Genomic DNA, 20,173 nt, shown 5'->3' with positions numbered 1-20,173 from the left:
CGGAGGCAGGCTGGAGGTGCCAGACGTGGATATGATATGATATGATCGGTTATTTATAACTGCGTTTAATACCCAGAGGTTTCCAAGCGCAGACCCGGGATCAAACCTGTGTTGCTCCGCATCATCTTGCTTCCAAGGCGAGCACGTTGCCCCTGAGCTATCCTCCCGAGACGAGAGTTGGGGGTCATGAAGAGCTGAGGGAAGTCAGCCTGCAGGTCACTCAGAATATTTGCACCTTGACGGTTCTTCGTAATGGGGTATGCACAGGAGCGTATGGCAGCCTAGGGGCCCCTATGGCACAGTGGTTGCCTCCCAGTTTTTTTGTGAATCTATGGGCAGAGAATAGTTGAGCCTTATAGGTCTCTGGAGGATTTTTGAAGGCTGGTATATACTTTACCCATGTAGGTAGTCTGGGCCCTGGCTGTGAATATCTCTGTGGGGGAGGCAGGGGGTCTTTATGGGGATGTGGGATGAGAATGGGTGCCCATGAGATGCTTCATAGAGAGTGGCATGTAGGTGAATGACTTGGCGTTGAAGATGACCTTACCTCAAAAGATTGGTATGGTGCCACATAACACTAGTAGGTTGTTTGCTCCAGTGTGACTAAGTTCAGATATGTTAACATATGGTTATAATTTAAAGATATGTCCAGTACCATGTACACAATGTATTAGTGACTTTGAATCCAGTTTTTGGGTAACGGCCGCTTCTCCCCCCGACCCCCCATACCTCCCCAAAAGAATATCATGGCAATTGCCACACATTGCCACAAATTCACTGGATTGACACAGTTCTTACAATATTTGAAAAATAAGTCTCTCACAAACCTCCTGTCCTACATGATGTTTGGTAGACACTGAGAGCTTTGAGTCTGACGGGCCAGAATGCCTGTATACTAGTAATATACTATTAGAAAGAATTGTACTCATGTCTTCCTTAGAGTGGGTTCACTATCACCCCACCACTTCCTAATTGTGAGCTCTGCATTGTTTGATGCATTTCACTTGACCAAATGATCAATCATCCAGGAATCAGGAGATGCGAGTTGGTCCCCAATAGGCGATTCAAGATCCTTCATTACTAATTGATATCAGTGGTGATCGACTCTAGTGATCTCTTTCCAACATAGCACCAGAAAATGAATCCTTGGAAAAAATGAATGGAGGAGAGTGGGAATTGTGAAAACCCTGCCATCCGTGCAACGTACTTGGAAGGGACCTGGAAAAGGTGCTAGCCTCATCATTTTTCACATGGCCTTAGCTCATCTGAGTGAGAAGCATTTTGCTGCTAAGTTTGGGAACGCCACTGAGTGCAAAACGTCCACCTATGCCATACCGTTTTTCAAATAATACAAGTACACTTTTTTTATTATCAACGGCACAAGAGCTTCTAATTCCATGCAAGCCAGGCTGCCGAACCTTCACGAATCCCGCCGCATCACGCGCAACAAGTGTACAATGCCACATTACCCGGTAGCCACACAAAATATGTCAGGAATGTCCTTTTCCTGGCTGTTCTTTTCTTGCGATTATGAAAGCATGTTTCTATGTTCTGTTTTTCCTGTTCTATGCAAGAGAGTGATGGTCCCCGTTTAAGTCTCCAACACTTTATTAACATCAAGTTGTACCTTATGAATTCATATGCATAAAAAAGTTAGTTACTCATGATTCACAAAACATGTAAGTGTTTTTGAAAATACGTTTCTTAATGAGTGAATTATGAAAACATGTGTAATCTAATCGTTCATAACTTACTACCAGAAATACAAATGTATGTGTTCCGATTATTCATATAGGTGATACTTTTAATGTGGAAACGAATAGAGAATGCATTTCTGAACTCTGCAACTGGGCCTCACATATCTAACAGATCAAATCAAAAGTATGTTTACCCTCTATACAGTTTAGGCAAAGGTTCTGTCATCTTTCAGAATGTTCAACTTTGAATGTAAAAGCAGGCGTTAAGGTCGGGTCCCACAAAGGGAACTCGTAATGAGGCGTTAAGGGTTTAACGGCGCTGACACCTTTTACGTCGCCGTTAAACCCTTAACGCCAGGGTCATAATGAGGCCCACTGTTTATATTTGTTAAATGCTTTTGCCTGAAGCTCTGTAGAAATTCAATTAAACACAAACACTGTAAAAGATAAGACACCTTAAAATTCGGGCAAGTTCGACATTTGCATAAAAACAGGGTACACAACATAACAGCATTTATACAACATAAAACTCTATGGGCCTCATTACCCGGTAGGCGGTGAGCCATGGCGGTAAAATACCGGCACCGCCTTGGCGGAAAGGGGATTTACCGCCCCATTCCAAGGTTGGAGGGGCGGTAAATCCCCTTTCCGCCATTGCCCTTCTCCATTCCCATTTCTGCCCCATAGGGCTCTATGGGAATGGGGAAGGCGCTAATTACGGCACCGCATTTTTGCGGTACCGTAATTAGCTCTGAGGTCCCTTAGCGGGTTGGATTTTAATGCCTGCAAAAAGCAGGCGTTAAATCCCCCAACCCGCAAAGGGACCTCGTAGTAAGGCGGTAGGGATTTACCGGTACCGGTATTTTACCGGTACCGGTAAATCCCTACCGCCATCCGTGTAATGAGGCCCTATAAGATTAATGTGTATATATAAACAGAACATATATAACATTACATATTATATGAAGATAACACTGTGATACTGTACTCTATGAAGAAAGGGTTGCCACTTGCCTTGTTAGCACTTGCAGACTTATGACGCTCATTATCTTAATATATATCACTTCACGATGGGGTTTATATACTCTAATAAATCAAATTGTATTTCAGGCGATATACCCTGCACCCTTTTTATGAACATATTTTTCTAAACACTGCCACTGGACTATTTACAAGAAGAGAGATTGCGTCAATCGTGACCCTGAACATGTTTGATGAAACAGTGTTTAAGGTTAACTCACAGCAAATTTTTTTTCTGACAAAATGAAACATTCACAATTAATATTCATTTTTCAGAAATGACAAAAATGAGGAGGGAATGTAGAAAAGAACCATGACCCTAAATGAGGAGGTAATGTAGAAAAGAGCCCTGACCCTAAATGAGGAGGTAATGTAGAAAAGAGCCCTGACCCTAAATGAGGAGGGAATGTAGAAAAGAGCACTGACCCTAAATGAGGAGGGAATGTAGAAAAGAGCCCTGACCCTAAATGAGGAGGGAATGTAGAAAAGAGCCCTGACCCTAAATGAGGAGGGAATGTAGAAAAGAGCCCTGACTCTAAATGAGGAGGGAATGTAGAAAAGAGCCCTGATCCTAAATGAGGAGGGACTGTAGGAAAGAACCCTGACCCTAAATGAGGAGGGAATGTAGGAAAGAACCCTGACCCTAAATGAGGAGGGAATGTAGAAAAGAGCCCTGATCCTAAATGAGGAGGGAATGTAGAAAAGAGCCCTGACCCTAAATGAGGAGGGAATGTATAAAAGAGCCCTGACCTTAAATGAGGAGGGAATGTAGGAAAGAACCCTGCCCCTTCTTCGGGGCTCTAAATCCACTCTACATGTGTATGCGTATGTGCTTAGTTTAAAATGACGTAGCTGTTAAGCAACAGAGTGATTGTATGACAGCGGGATACAATGCCAGCTGGCAATAATGTGAACATTTCTAAAAGGATAAGAGTACACATCGATGGGCATGAAGGGCTGGGATACGGAGTGCTACAGGTAGGACAAGGAGGACCCAGTTTTGCTTAGTTTCCCAGTGCACCCATTGCTGTACTCCAGATGAAGCTACATTCCGCTGAATTCCACATGATATGGCCTTCCTAACTGCAAGGCAGAGTCCCTGTGAGGCATCTAGTCTCAGGAGGATGGCTCAGGGGCTATGTGCTCACCTTGGAAGCAAGACGACGTAGAGCAACACAAGTTCATTTGCTGGGTCTGCGCTCTGAGTATTAAGCTATATAAATAACCAATTACATTTAAAATCAGTGATGTGCTCTGTTGCCTTCTTCTGATCTGAGAGTGGGAGCAAAGTGTGTTCCCTCGTAATTCCCCCAAATAACTGTCCCCAAAGGCTGCAAGGAAACTCCTCCCATACTTTCGAAGCGTTTTAAATAGCCATGTTAAAAAGCTTTATAAAGCAGAGTGGAGTGTCAGTGTCCCTTGTTGTCTGCCCTGCTGAAGGTTTACCTGCTGTTTTGTAGAAACATGATCTGTGCCAATGGACACACTCCTGTTAAGCTGCTGAAGATGTGTCTCGTAATGAACAACCATAAGAAGCAACAAACAATGCAACACCCATCTTCTGGAGGCCTAAACACGAGGTGGGTAACATCCTCACTATTCTGAAATATGATCTGGTTGCCAGGCAAAAATGCATGACAAATATGTATTAATAGTAATTAGCTATGGTCAAATACCTTGTTCGAGTGTTTGGCAAATTCCACGTGTTTCTTGTGTGCATGGATGCCTCTTGACCTTGAAGGACACAGGTGCAACTTTCTGCAGGGCTGGTTAAGCCCCTCTACCTTCCAAATGTGACACACCGAGTTTCATGAAAAACTGGGTAGCAATGCCACTATTTATTACAACTCTTAGAAGCAAGATGAATCCGGTATGAAGCACTATACCAACAAGGTACATTATTCTTATTATATACTGATTGTCCATGGCCTCGCCACCCGATGTGTCTTGGACTGTTAACATATTTACTGTTATGCTACTCTGTTTACCATATTGCTCAGTATCCTGTGCCTTAAAGAGACTTTGGTTGTTTGCACCTGTTACTAAGTGGTTGAAAGCAGTTCTCGTGAATATCATTTACCAATTTCTACACATATATGAAAACCCTGACTATTGAACCCATGTATAGCATTCTCAAAGTATGTTATCCCTTTCACGTCACTAGGGGTCAAGTCCTAAAAATGAAAGTGGGAGGACTCATCAACAAACGTAATGGGATGTGATATCGCCAGAAATTAGCATATCAGAGTGAAATATGCACATTTCATTAAATTGGCTATGCATAAGCACACAGGGGTGTTGCTAAGTCTGGAAAGGATCAGGGGCTAAGCTAATGTCGGGACTGGCAGGATTCGGGGCTAGCTATATCCTTTTGGTTGTAGCCCCTGAGCTTCTATCCGGGGCTACAACCAAAAGACCAGGGGCTATAGCCCCCTTAGCCCCCCCCTAGCAACGCCTCTGTAAGCACACCTAATTGAATAGGACGAATGGCATTTTCCTTTCATGAAATTAACACACAAACAAAACCAAGACAGAATATTTTTTTTCTAAGTGTTTTTGAAAACTTTAAAAGATGTACATGTTTTAAACTCCAAGAACCAATACAAATGTTTTCCATGGGACTTTCAGAACCGAAATGGGATATTTCACCTTTAGTTGTTTGTTATTTTTCATCAGGTTATATAGTGCAGTGGTGAAGTGACCGGTCTAGTGTCTGGCCCTACAAACCTCTGCGGTTTTATCCCCGAGACCGGCTTTAATTATTCAATTCCAAGAAGACATCCAATGTTTCTGTTTTAGCTGGAGGAGACTGAGTGCACCCTCGGAATAAAGTGACCGGTCTAGTGTCTGGCCCTACAAACCTCTGCGGTTTTATCCCCGAGACCGGCTTTAATTATTCAATTCCAAGAAGACATCCAATGTTTCTGTTTTAGCTGGAGGAGACTGAGTGCACCCTCGGAATAAAGTGGGTGGACTCCATCCCCCCACGTGTACCCTTGACTTGAGCCCTGCACGTCACCCTCTGCTGCCTCATCCACGTTTGCTCACTGGTGGGCTTCATAAACTTGGTTGGAAATCAGTGCACACGTTGATGTGTGCTGTGAGTTTGGGAGCACCTACTAACTGACCTCTCTTCCCAAAGTGTGGAAGTTGTGCATATTGTATTAAATAGCTCATCTGTTCAGTGATTTCGCACGTGACACTTGATCATACCTTGGAATGAATCATTCAAGTAGGCGCCTTCCAGCATGATCTTTTTCAGGCAGGATTCTTGCTCCTTCATGAACATGCAGTCAAAGTGCATTTCTGCAATTGCTGGAACCTAAAAGAAAAACATCATATACGATGTAAGTTAACCCAACATTTAATACATTATCAGATCAAGTTTAACAAAAAAATAGATTTAATTTACAAGGAGGCAGGCGTTCCGTGACTGGTTTTGATAACATTGGTCCTAAGGTGAATTTTCGACCAATAAGCTGTGATCTGTTTCAAATCAACAAATCTACTAATGCTTCAGTTCGCTTGTCTTACTTTGTATATTTATATTCGGCGATGTATGAAGTGCATAAAGAAATTGACAAATTATGTGCCTCTAGCGTATGATGACGCCTGCGATGCAATGTAATGAAGTTGGGCAACTCAGTAGACACGCCAGAACATGCCAGCTTTCCTAATGGTTAAGAAGGAGGAACGATTGTGTCTTCATAATGTTGGGGACGCTTGCAATACGGCTCAATACTAGTAAGGACCATATTACATGCATATGGCACGTTACAAATCATATTCAAATAAAGCCAGCTGTGCCCGGCATATCATATGCTGAACTAGCTCCCACTTGGTCTCTCTCCCTCGCCCTCTTGATGTATCACTATTCCCGTCTCACACACACTGGGCCTCATTACGACCCTGGCGGAAGACCATGGTGCTATTAGCACCATGGTCCATGCCGTTAAGTTACCGACTCCGCCATGGAGAAAGGGGGAATTACCACCCCATTACAAGGTTGGCAGGGCGGTAATTCCCCCTTTCCCCATGGACCTTCCCCATTCCCATTTTTGCCCCATAGGGCTCAATGGGAATGGGGAAGGCGCTAAGTACGGTGCCGCAAATTGCGGCACCGTAATTAGCACCAAGGTCCCTTTGCGGGTCCCTACTTTAACGGCTGGTCTGCACCAGACGTTAAGGTCGGGTCCCGCAAAGGGACCTCGTAATTAGGCGCTAATAGATTAACGGCACCGGAGCCTTTTATGGCGCCGTTAACCTGTTAGCGCCTGGGTCGTAATGAGGCCCACTATCTATGGGCCTCATTACGACCCGGGCGGTAAGGGATTACTGGTACGGGTAAGGGCACTGGTACCGGTAATCCCTTACCGCCCTATTACGAGTTCCCTTTGCGGGTCCTCCCTTAACGTCTGGTTTTACCAGGCATTAAGGACGGGACCCGCAAAGGGACTTTGGTGCTAATAACGGTACCGCAATTTGCGGTACCGTTATTAGCACCTTCCCCATTCCCATTGATCCCTATGGGGGCTCAAATGGGAATGGGAAATGGCCCTGGTGAATGGGGGATTACCGACCCTGCCAACCTTGGAATGGGGCGGTAATAGCTCCATTCACCAGGGCGGAGTCAGCCATGCCCTTATCATACTCATAATGAGGCCCACTGCCTTTTATCAGAGGGGGCATAGGGTTACAAATCGTAGGAGCCCAGGGAACAAAATTAGTACCACCAACTTTTGTCAACATTTTCCGTGGTTGTTGTAGGTTGTGTTTTCTGTTTGATCGACGACTTCTTCGTACGGGGGTCTTGACAAGATAGCTTGGGGCAGACCCAGCCAAGCACTTGTAGATCATAACCGAGCACTTGAATTTTATTCTCTGTTGTACCGGTAGTCAGTGAACTGTTTTTCTGGCTACTGAGATTTTTTCCTGTCCAAACATGGCCCTAACCGCACCGTTTTGAATGGTCTGCAGTTTGGTGATGTTGCCTTTGGAAGTGCCCATTAAGAGGTTGTTGCAATAATCCAACTTTGAATTGATTATTGCTGCTGCGATCAGTGCTAGGTTTTTCTCGCATAGGTATGGTCGAATTTGCCAAATGAGATTGGTGTGAAATGCACATGATGATTTTCGGTAGGAGACATGTCTTTTATAAGAAAGATGAGAGTCCATAAACATTCCCACGGTCTTGACATGCTCTGAAACTTCAATGAAGGTGTTATTAATCTTGATTGTTTTGAATTGCTGGTTTAACTTGTCTATTTTCTGAGGTTTGCCAAGGATTAACAGTTCTGTTTTTGCGTCATTGAGGGCAAGGGAGCTGTTGGCCATCCATTTTTGTATTGCATTAAACACTTTGTTGACTCTCCTCACATCCTTTTCGTATGAACCTGTCAGTTCAAAAACCAATTGGGTGTCATCAGCATAGTTTGTAAACTGGACACCCATATTTTTGAGCATGTCACATAAGAGTTTGGAGAAAATATTGAAAAGTAACTGCTACAAGCACGATACCTGTGGGACGCCACACGTCAACAATGTTTTCAGGGAGCTAAATTACACTTCACTAAGGCAGCCATTCTTGGGGCTAAGAATGATTTATGGCTGATGAAGAACATTTGCCCGTTGTTCTTAGTCTCTCGGCCAGGAGATCATGATCTATGAGATCAAATGCCGAAGAAAGATTCAGCAACATAAGTAAAGCAAAATTTTTCAATGATATTAGCAATGTTAACCTGGAGATCCAAGAGCTCAGTCTGCGTTCCATGTTTGGCCCTATATCCAGATTGCTCATTTGCCAGTAATTCATTTGTATACATTAACTTCTGATACTGCAGGTAAGCAATCTTATCAATGATTTTGAGTAAAAACGGCACATTAGTTATAGGCCTATAATTACCCGGTATTGATGGAGCTAAATTTTCCTTTTTTATAAAAGGCGTGATCCAAGCTTCCTTGAGGTCTGTAGGAACATAGGCTTCTTCAAATGATTGGTTAACAAATTGTACTACCCAAGGAGCTAAGGTGTCTGCATACTCCTTGAATTGGTTAGTGGGGAAACTATTTTCCCTGACAAGAAGATGGCCTTAGTTTATGTATACCCTGCATTACCTCTACAAGAGTGACTTTTTCAAAGGAAAAAATATTTGGACAATGGTCCAGTTGGTCAATCTTATTAGTCAGTATTAATGGGAGGATTTCCTTGTGTTCCGAGAGCTGTTTCTGCTGTGCTTCGATGGCCTGTTGGTGTTTGTGGATTTTTTTGGAAAAACCTACCTGGATATCTTGACACCACTTATCGCTTTCTTGAGCAGAGAGCAAGTAGGGGTGTCTTTGAGTTCTTTGAGGATGGAAAAGATGTCTTTTGATTGTGATTTAGCTGGTTGAATCTTTGTATTAAGGTGTTCTGATTTGGTTTGGAAAATAAACAGTTTATAAGCTTTAACTGCTTGCTTTTAAAGTGCCATTGATGGCTAGGATTGATCACTGTCTCTCTCTGCCCCTGCCTCTTTCTATGTGAGTGATGGTTGTGTTGTCAGGTGGGCATTCCTAGAGGCACTACATTGCTTGCAGACATCTCTGCAACCAGAAGGAAAAAAAATAAAGATATATTATGGAGGGGGGAATGTGTTTTTTGCAAAAGTTTCTATAAAATAATAATAATAATAATAATAATAATAATAATAATAATAATAATAATAATAATAATAATAATAATAATAATAATACTAACATTGTAAACTGTCTGTTTTTAAAATGACACAGAATTATTTTCTGATGATCGCTTTCTGTGTATAATTCTGTCATAATAAGGACAATGCACATGTCCATCTGAGCAAAACACATTATCTCAACCTAGAATAACCATATTTTATGAAAATATTTTCAGATAGAAGTTTTTCATTCAAAGATGATCAGTCTAGTGCATTAGTAAGTTGCTTTTCTAATACCCCTATCAACAAGCAGGAGTATTAAAAAACACCAATGATGGTTCCAGCCTGCTTTGCATAAAATTAAAGAGCATTTTGGGAACGTTAGAATAAGTACAGGTCTTTAATTTTGACAAGCATGTTTCTGGTAATAGAGATCCATGCAAGAATTACCCCACACTGGGGTAAGTGATCGTTCCAAATGTCACAGCCCTCACCCTAACATTCAAATGATTGTAGCAGGGTGCATGGATTGGTGCCGAAGAAGATGACCACCTAACCGTCATTCTCCCACCCACCCATTCTGATATAACTTCACTGTTATTCTCTATCATATTATGACTAAATAAAATGCAATAAGAACAAAAATAACTTCAACGCAGCTTTTGAATGTGAAAATACTATATTATGGTCAGAACATTGATTTGGCCACCAATTCTTCACAGAAATAATTCACAGTGGTAAATGACCCAGGTGATGGGCGTCTAATTCCAGAACTAATTCCATCTTTACCTCTAATGGACTGTCTTGCCTCTAACTTCACACAAAAAATTGAAAATACTATAACTGAACTGGACAACTTCTCACGAAATGGAGGTTTATCCAATCTAGCTCATGCCGATTTGGAAACCACATCATCAACCGTGTTTGAAACCTTTTCACCTCTGGAGGGGAAGACTCTCACATCTTATACTACCAGCTTAATGTTCAGGATCCCCATTGGATACGGTTTTGCTGAAACTCAAAAGAGACATGTATCCGCTTTGTCAGAACGGAATTCTGGATGTACGAAATTCTTCCTTTTTCTCAGGAAACTTTCCATCTCTATGGAAAGAAATCTCTCGAGAATCCTCTGCTAAAAAAGCTACCCTTAGACACAAATAATCCTGGAAATGTATGCCCAATATCACAACTTCCTTTTCTAGCTACACAACTATAGACAATGGCTGCATCTCAAATATAGGCCTTCACTGAAAGTTCAGGATTATTAGACAGGAATCAGTTTGCCTTTTGACCAATGTAGAGTACATAATATATTACTACCTCAATTCTATAACATTTAAGCGAGAAAGCAGATAAGAACCAATCATGTGTTCTTGTACTACAGGACCTGTCTGCCGCATTCAACACTATCGATTATGGCATACTGCTTTCTTGACTCCATGAGTGTGGCTTCAGCTGCAAAGCCGTTGACTAGATCTTCTCTTTTTTAAATGATTGATACCAACAAGTCTGTATGGGACACTTTCTTTCTCAACTCATGCCAGTAACTGGCAGAGTGCCAAAGGGATCAGCACTGTCTCCTATCTTATTTATTCTCTGCATACATCCAATAATGAAAATCATACATCAACATGGTCTAAAGGTTTTTAACTACGCTGATGACACACACATTCTAATAGACACCAATCAGGTATCAAATCATCAACGTCAGCAAGCCTAAAACTATTTAATTGCCATTAAGGACTGGCTGCACACTATCTGAAGGTCAACCCTGATAAAAGGGGGATTATGTTCATTAATCACAACACTAGTCCTCAAGTGCTCTCTTTCTGAACAGAAAACATTGGTACTTTTTCTAAACCTATAGTATATAGTATAGTAAGTATAGGTAAATAATGTGGGTGTTATTCTTGACAGCTCCCTTACTTTAAAAGGTCACATTAATGCAGTGACAAAATCCTGCTTCTTTCTACTTAACAAAATTAGGCCCATACTTGCTTTTCTCTCATATATGAGCAACTGTTATGAATTCCGTAATCTTATCCCTATTGGACTTAAGTAACAGTACATATTTAGGAATATAAGAGTCTCTTCTTCAACCCCTTCAAATAATTCAAATTACAGCCCACCAGAACTCTCTTGCAGTGGAAACTTCTTATGACATTACTCCAGCCCTGTGATCATTACATTGGCTCCCAGTGGGAAAGTGAATAGCCTTTTCAAGTAGGTGCATTGTTTTTAAAAGCCTATATGGGCCGGCTCTTATTGCACAAACTTAAATTCTGTATCACTTATTGTCCTCTCAGAACTAATAATTCCAAAACATTAATAATTCCACTTTATTACAAGGAAAGAAAAGGTGGTCGGTCCTTCTCAGTCCAAGCAGTAAGAATGTGGAACTCGTTGCCTTCATCTCTACACAAAGTTCAAGAAACAGATAACAACCTATTTTTTCAAACAGAGCTAAATGCTCATTCCTTTTTGTATCTCTCTGTTCAGCACCAAGATGCATTTGGGTGGTAGTTGCACTTGAACTAAACCCCCCTAACATAACAAAATAATCTGCCTCTTTTACCTGAAGGTGATGCTGGTGTGGTGGATTTCGGTAGCAGCATTCTTTGGAGACAGCATTAGCCAGTGAGTTCTGAAGTGGAGCTCTCCCCATATACGTTCTCACACTTACCAGCAGGTGCTGTCATTTGAGAATGTGGTGAGAAGTGGCACTGTGCGTTTGAAGACTGCCACCTACTATTGCATATAATATCTGTCTCGGAGCATCCACTAGTTTATTTTATCTAAATATTTGCTTACTCTTGTCGTTTTTGTTGAGTAAATATGAAGACTTTATTCACATAAGCAAAGTTTGATTAAATAAGTCTCACAGCAACGGGTGGCACGCTGGATGTAATTTTTAAATTAGTAATTACTCCATAAAAATGTTATGTCAGATTGCATCTCAGAAGTGTGCACAGATGGGGTCTGACAATAAAGATCCTGCTAATCCAGCCTACGCTAATCTAAAAAGACCTACAAGTGATTCTTCTACTCCTATATATTCAGGCATGGGCCAGGAATGGAGGCTATTTTATCAGAATGATGGGACCTAACACATTTTATGGAAATTACTAATATTAAGCTATGACAAATGGATCACAGATGGGCTTCATTTGAGATGACAATGGGAGAAGTGGATGTAATGCAGAATGTAGCATAACTTGAGAAATCAGTTATGGAACTTCAAAAACAAAATGAGGAAATTAAAAAATTGAGGGTAAATAATTAAAATTCACATTGTTGGCCTTACAGAAGGTATTGAATAGGGTTGATGCAGTGTGTTTCCTTAAACATATCTTGCCAATGCTCCATATGCTTAAATCATCAACTTTATATAACAATCAAGGCACACATAGAATAGGCTTACAAAGACTTCAACCACACCCAAAGGAATCCTTCTCCTCATCTCCTCACACTTTGATCTTTTATGTTCTGGAATATAGTCAAATTCAACTGATTGTCAATCAATCTAAGGAAAAAACGCAATTGGTGTGGAGTGGTCACCTAATTTTTATATCCCAGGATATGTCCAAGATAACTGCTTAAGACCGAAAGGAATTTCTATCATATAGATGTTTTCTTAGACACCTCACATGCATGCCAGTTTCCATATTATCCATCCGTGTAATTTTATAATTACTCTTAATGGCAAAGCATTGGTGTTTGATGACCAGGTATGGTATGAAATAATTTATAAGGACAGCTAAAATGAAGGGGTGTGGATACATCCCTTCCCTCCACCTTTCAACAACCCTCAACTTCCAATGGATCATATTAATTAATGCATATGATATTCATGTTTTCTTTTTTCAATACTGTAATATTTTCTCTAACATATTAACGTTTGGTGGTGTGAAGATAGATGGCCACCTTTCCTTTTCATAATTTTTTGGCACTCCTCCCAATTTGAAATACCTGAAGATTTGATTTTTTTGTTTTACATTAGGCTCTATTTAAGTGATAAATAAATAATGATTCATCAACCTTTGCGTTTTACCCTTCTGTTACATGTCTTTATGTTGTTTACGATGCATCAGTGTCATAGTATACAGTGGTCAGTGTTTGCTTATATATTTGATGTTATATTTCTGTACTTGCAATCTGTGATGATTAATGTATTACATAAGAGCTATATGGATTCATTAAATTAACTTTAAATGCATTATGTGGACATTTAAAGTATTCAATAATCCTGTTAAAAGGCAACGCATATTAAATTTGTATTAAGGAAACGCATCTGCCATCACAGGAGTCTAATACATACAAAAAAAACATTGGGCAGGGGAGATGACATGAAGTTAAGCTGATGGTAAAAAGAAAATGGAGTTGCTATTTTGATTAATAAAAAAAAATATGATAAAGTATAGCATAAGGAAACAGATGAGAAGGGAAGATTGGCCTTAAGAAAAGTGCAGATGGATTCTCAACTTCTATCCATAAAGAATGTATACGGTCCAACAAGCCCTAAGCCGGAACTCTAGCCAAATATCAAAAACATGATTATACATTCTAATCTCTCTAATCGTATACTTTGTGGTGATTTCCATAACACAATGGATCCCTTATTGTGCTTTGTGGTTGCCCGGACCAGCCATCTGATTTGGAACCTTTCATGCTGATCCGTCCTACAGTTCTAAAATTAGACATACAAAGTTCGCATTTCCTATGGATGATACGTTTCACCTAGACTCTAGGATGACTACCATAGCCATATCATATGTGTGTGTATCTATTTAACTCATTATTCAAGAAACTGATCACTAATCATTATTCATTTTCAAAAAATTGCACACAGAGCAACTGCTACCTTGCTCACCTCCCCCTAATCCTACTACATTCCAAACTAATCCATCTCTTGTAGGTCCCTCAATCATAAAATGTTATGAACAAAAAGTACCACGTCTGAAGACATATTTGTCTGTACAATAAATGAAGAAAAAAAGAGTGATTCTTGAATGTTCTAAAATGGATGGTGCCCTGATGGTAGACCGAAAGAGCAAAGCTGTCTTTTTTTCTGAAACAGCAAATGCTACCAACAGAAGGAAATAGCAGTAATCTACACTGAAGGCAACATGTTCTCATCACTCTATCATTACCTGCAGTAACTCAGCTGCATACACCATTATTAAGGTTTTATACACGTACCGTATTTTCAGATTCCTAATAATTCAATAATCTTTAGTAATATGTTGCAAAATAGTAGTATGTGTGTGTGGGTAAACAAACTGCTTCAAAGCAAAGATTGATTCCTACAATATGAACAGGAAAGAAACACCAAGTGGATCACATTAGGCACACAAACATCAATCTATTGTGCACATTAAAATATCTGGTTTCTGGCAAAATCTTTAAGCATTGATTTAGTAAAATACTACCATGCCAGATCCAGCAAATAAAAGCCATTTAACATTGTAGGCACACTGCTGCTGCTTTCATATTGATAACATATCACCCAAGGCAACTTTCAAAATGCAAAATGACGCCCTGCCAGAGTCTCCACTCTCATTAGATCTTTTTATAAGAGCATAGCTTGTCCGGTAGAAGATGAGCCCCCAGTACACATGCAAGCAAAATACTCAGAAGTGTAGGATGACTCAACAAATATGCAAAACAGAAAGGGATCTCTGGTTAAGGTCCCATATAAATTGGGATGAATCACTGCATGCCTACTTATATATGATTTTCCCTCAAAAAAATATGAAATATGTTAAAATGAAGTGAATGTAAAGTACTAAGCATCGACCACCAAAAAAGAAGGGTTGTGCACTCCTTGATCTTTTGCCTTTATCTCTGCATACATTTTGTGGTGTAATCTATCCCTAAATATGGCTTATTTTTGTAAATAAAACATCCTGTAATCACACAATTTACTGTAAATCTGTTCTAGAAAGTGGGTAGAGTGGAAAAAGTGCAGATTGTTATACTGCCCTTTGGAAGGTTACCCTGGCTGCCTTTGCCCATTTTAATAACATTAGCTAAGATGAACACAGTCTTCCTCATTGGACAGAGAGATTTTACACATTTCATCTTTGCATGTTTAAAATGTTATGGTTTGAAAACATTCTGTTTCTATGGATGTGTCTTTACCTTTTTATCACAAATGGATATTGTTGCTTCACCTTTACAAACTGCATCGAGATGATGCACTGTTCAACAGACAGGAGCTTTCTGTTACTTTGTACTATATTCCATGAGCCATTCAAATCAAAATGCATTATAAAGATCTGGTCTGCTATCCAGGAGTGGTGTGCTGCCAACTATCTCTACTTGATGCAAGTAAGACAGAGATTCTCCTAATCGGCATACCTGCACCCTCCTTTCCTGTCACTCTCTGGCCAGCCTCCCTTGGCCCTGTTCCTGCTCCCACCTGTGAGGCTAAGAACCTCAGGATAATTTAGACTCCAGACTCTCCTTTTCTCTTCACATCTCTGACGTCTCTAAAGAAGTCAAACTACCATCTGCACATCCTCAGAGGTATTCTTCCTTTCCTCTCCTTCCCCCAGAAGCTCACTGTCTCGAGCTCTGGTTCTCTAGCGGCCCCATTGTGAGCTTCCTCCCCATTCCCATTGAGCTCTGTGGGGATTAATGGGAATGGGGATCAACTTTTACCGGGCCCATGGAATGGGCAATTACCAGGTCCGGCAAGGTCGGCATGACCCGGTAATTGCTCATTCCAAGGGCCCAATAAAAAATCATTACCGGCGGCAGCTGTGCCCTTAATAGTTCTATTCACTGATTCTGATTATGCACAAAATAGTTTTGTGGAGTATTTACCTGGCTGGAAGGTGAAAGGGATGCTCACATATAACAAGAAGCCACTTAAACATGGCAAGTTGATTCAAGCTATAGACAAAATTATGTCAGAAAATGACCTGATAATCCATTGGAGGAAAATACGTGGTCATTTGAAAACACCAGGGGAGGATAAGGAGGGAAATGATAAGACAGATCAATTAGCCAGAATTGGAGCTGTAAAGGGGGAGTTATTTTCTATTGAACACCTGCTCGGTGAAATACAGGTGGATGCAATAACACGCTCCAAGACTCTGAAAACAGTTGAATAGCCAGTGGCGCAACAGAGCTTTGATGCTCCAGATCAAGACTTTATTAAGGCGCAAAAGGAAGATCTTATTCTAGGCTAGTTCTACAACCATTTCCTAGATGCAGAACAAAATCCACTGACTGAAGAGGAACGCAAATGGAAAGAGGATTTGAGAGTGCTATTAAAAATCAAAAATAGAAATAGGTTACAAGATGGACTGATGATTAAAGAATCCTTGATGGGCCAAATCCAATGGGTAGTGTCTTTGTCATTTCAGGGATTGATGTTACACCATGCCCATGATGCCATAACTGCAGAACACATAGATTCACAGACGACTTTAGACATTTTAAAAGAATATGCCTATTGGCCATGCATGTCTCAAGATGTTGAGCTCTTCACCAGAGGGTGTTTAGTGTGTGCACAGTTTCAGCCTGCGTCACCAGCTCATAGAGCTCCATTAATGAAAAGGGGTTTGACACTCCCATGGCCTGATTTACAATTTGATTATGTAGGGCCTGTGATGAGATCACTAAGGGGAGACAGGTACATGCTGACAGTAGTTTGTCTAATGTCTAAATGGGTGGAGTGCATTCCAGCTCCCGACTGTGGTTTGCAAACGGTGGCCATTTTACTTGTAAATCATTTGTTTTCAGGATTTGGTTTACCTCAGAGAATTGAATCAGGCCATGGAAGTCATTTAGCTGGTGCATTGACAAAAAGGTGGCACATTTTGGGTGTGAAGAGGAAGCTACACATTTCTTACCAGCCCTCCTCTTCAGGAGGAGTAGAACGGTGTAACAGATTGGTAATTAATATGTTGTGAAAGGTTGTAGCTGAAGCAGGATCTATTTGGGATTTGCGGCTTCCATTGGTACTAATGGCCCTCAAATCAACGCCCTCTAAAACTACAAATCTCAGGCCCCGTGAAATCTTGACAGGAAGAAAAATAATTTTGCCACAACACTTACTTTACAGAACAAATGAACAGGTTATTGTAAATGTGTCCACAATTCCTTTAATATGTAGATGTGGAACAGGTACCGCTGGTCCTTGTGGCAGCAATGGAAGTGGGTTAATGTTGCTTTGAAGATTCCCCCCAAGATAACGCTGTACAACCATGGCAGCATTGCACTCGTTCTGACTGCAGAGGGATTGCAGGCTGTGCCCCTTCAGGGACACAGCTTTTCTGACCTCCCGAGCAGAGGCTCTCTGCGTTGCTTCTTGTTCCAGGCATTGCTCCGTAAGCTCGCCTTCTTGCTATCCTTTGTATTTCACACTAATCCTATCCACTTGTGCAACATCTTTGTGTTCCTTCTGTTTACTTAGATCTCGCTGGTACCTACAAGGATCCCCCATCTCGCTATCTTTGCCATCCAACCGCGGCGTCCTTCCGAGTATGAACATAGCATGGAGTTACCATAGTAACAGTCTGCAGCTCTCGCTTGATTCACAAGCTGTGTATTCTTTTCTTTCCAGTTCCCCCACGGTTACTCCTGAAGCCTCGACTCTCAGCCTTTTTGGCCCTGATATAAGTATCCTGTTTCATGCAGTGATCTGCAAAGATAACAAGCCTGCATGGACCGGCAAACCATACCCATTCGGCACAGCCGTGTTTCCACACAATTTCCCTCATGCCACAAAAGACGCCTCCCTTTCTCCAGGTGACAGGTAGGGAGTTTTCTGATCTGCTTTATTCCAGTCCTTGCGATTCCTTAATCATTCAACAGTTTCCCTGATTCTTCTAGAAAGCACTCTTTACTGCTCACCCTGATCCAGGAAACCACATCAGCCATTTCTTCTTGCTTAACAGCCACCTGGGTACGGTATGAATTATTTTCTAAAGAATCTTTATTTCCACTTCATGATTGCTTTCCTTTCAGTCTTATGGTACACTAATTCTTACTCTACCTACCTTTATGCAAGGTTTAGTTAACTCCTAAAGCCACCCTAAGGTATAACCATGGTCAGCAGAGAATGCTTCAAAGCACTCCACAGACGAGCCACAGGGTTTTATTCCCCAGAGGGTTTCCCTGGACACCCTGTCACGCTCGACCCGTTTGAAAGCTGGGTCAGGGAGAGACAGGGTAACCAGGAGGGCTCTCTTTACACCTAAGTACTGCATCAGATTCAGGTCAGTCCACTTCAGTTTGACGCATGTACTCAGACTGTTACGATTGTTACAGTAGAAGGACTGAGAAAGCACTTGCAATATGGGTTTGCATTTGCGCAGTTAAATTTGGAAAAGGCCTCTGATCGTGCAAATACTTATTATGATAGGATGACATCCATGAGAGAATATGAATTAGGAGACCATACGCACAAATTTAACTTTGGGAAAAATAAGCATAAGAACTCTAAATTTCTTGCAGCATGGAAAGGGCCATATTGAATTGTAGATACGGTTTCACCTGTGGTCTACAGAATTGCTAAAAGGGAGTGAGAATTAACAGAGGAACAGTTTGCCCATGTTAAAGAAATTCCACCCAAATCATGAAGTGAAAAGACTAGAGCAAATTGAAACTAGCAGGCAGTGAAAAAGTAAAGCGCTTACCTATTAAATAGAATTACCATAGCAGGGGAGTAGGTGTAAATAGTGTGAAGATATCAAAACGAGATTTGAAAGATAAAACGGGAAAATATATCAAATATATCAAATTAGTGGACACAAATATAAATAAGTAAATAAGAGAAAGGGGTATTGTAAATAGGTAAATCAGTTATTTGCATTCTTTTATTAGATGTTGTGTTAAGAAAGGAGTGTTGTTTTTGAGAAAGTGCCTGTAAAATACCATGTGGTAGTAGTGTGCTAAATTTATGTTATTTTCAGATGGTTCTAAAAAGATGTCTTGGCTGTATGATATGTTATTTGGTACAATGCGCATGTGTGTGTAAAATATAAATTGATTTCAGATATCCAAGTGAGAAGGGAAACGTAAAGGGATTGATGTACTTCATTATTAAGTTGTCTTTTCTTTTTACTTATTTTCCCTGTCAGTGTACCGGATCCTTGGAGGGCGCCAATCCCTGGTGAATGCCACTGGAATGGAGTCCCCTGGAAGGAACACCAGACCGAAGAATGGGGTGAAGATGATGACCCCGATGATGACACCAAAAGATGTGTAGATGATGACCCCGAAAGAAGACCCATCTACAGAGAACGGTTTTCTGAATGATTTCTGAATCGACTGTTAAAGACAATTTTTTACTACTTTTACAAACTTATTTTTACAGATTCTTACACCAGATTAAGGCCAATGGCACAGTTCTATGGACTTATGGTTTTTGAAAGTGACAATGTTTCCCTTTAATATTTTATAATTTACAAAATAAGATAAGATAAAGATTTTTAAAAAAAGATTTTGTTTTCTTTTGCTCAAGAATAGCGATATTTACATAACATTTTTCATGTATGAATATTACCAGTTTCATGTTATTTGTTTCTTGACTATTAAGAGGAAGGTGAAAAGTGCTGAAGCTGGAATTATTTCATGTTTGTTTTTTTTTCCTGCAGTGATTTTCAGTGGTGTCCCAGCAGAAGGCGTAGGTGTAGGAATGTATGCTCCACATACCAAAATCCACATTTTAGCGAAGGTCTGAATTTTAACTAGGGCCAAGGGTGTGAGACTCATATATGTGATTAAATGGTATGAAACTCTAAATAAATGCCAATACACAGAACACATGCTAGAAAAGAATCACTT

At 40.7% G+C, this 20,173-nt stretch overlaps 1 protein-coding gene across 6 annotated transcripts in view; it reads right to left on the bottom strand.

Annotated features, from left to right (window-relative positions):
* Positions 1 to 20,173, bottom strand: part of ADCYAP1R1 (ADCYAP receptor type I) — a 1,274,377-nt gene that overhangs the window by 838,317 nt on the left and 415,887 nt on the right. For all 6 annotated transcript variants that reach the window (XM_069647708.1, XM_069647709.1, XM_069647714.1 and 3 more), the window contains exon 3: positions 5,931 to 6,039. In XM_069647708.1, coding sequence (XP_069503809.1) covers positions 5,931 to 6,039 — 109 coding nt within the window. The remainder of the gene's footprint in view (positions 1 to 5,930; positions 6,040 to 20,173) is intronic.

The sequence above is a fragment of the Ambystoma mexicanum genome, chromosome 2q, assembly GCF_040938575.1.
Source record: "Ambystoma mexicanum isolate Mex_15411 chromosome 2q, UKY_AmexF1_1, whole genome shotgun sequence".
In the NCBI taxonomy this organism is placed as follows: Eukaryota; Metazoa; Chordata; class Amphibia; order Caudata; family Ambystomatidae; genus Ambystoma; species Ambystoma mexicanum.
This window is presented reverse-complemented; position numbering and strand designations above follow the sequence as displayed.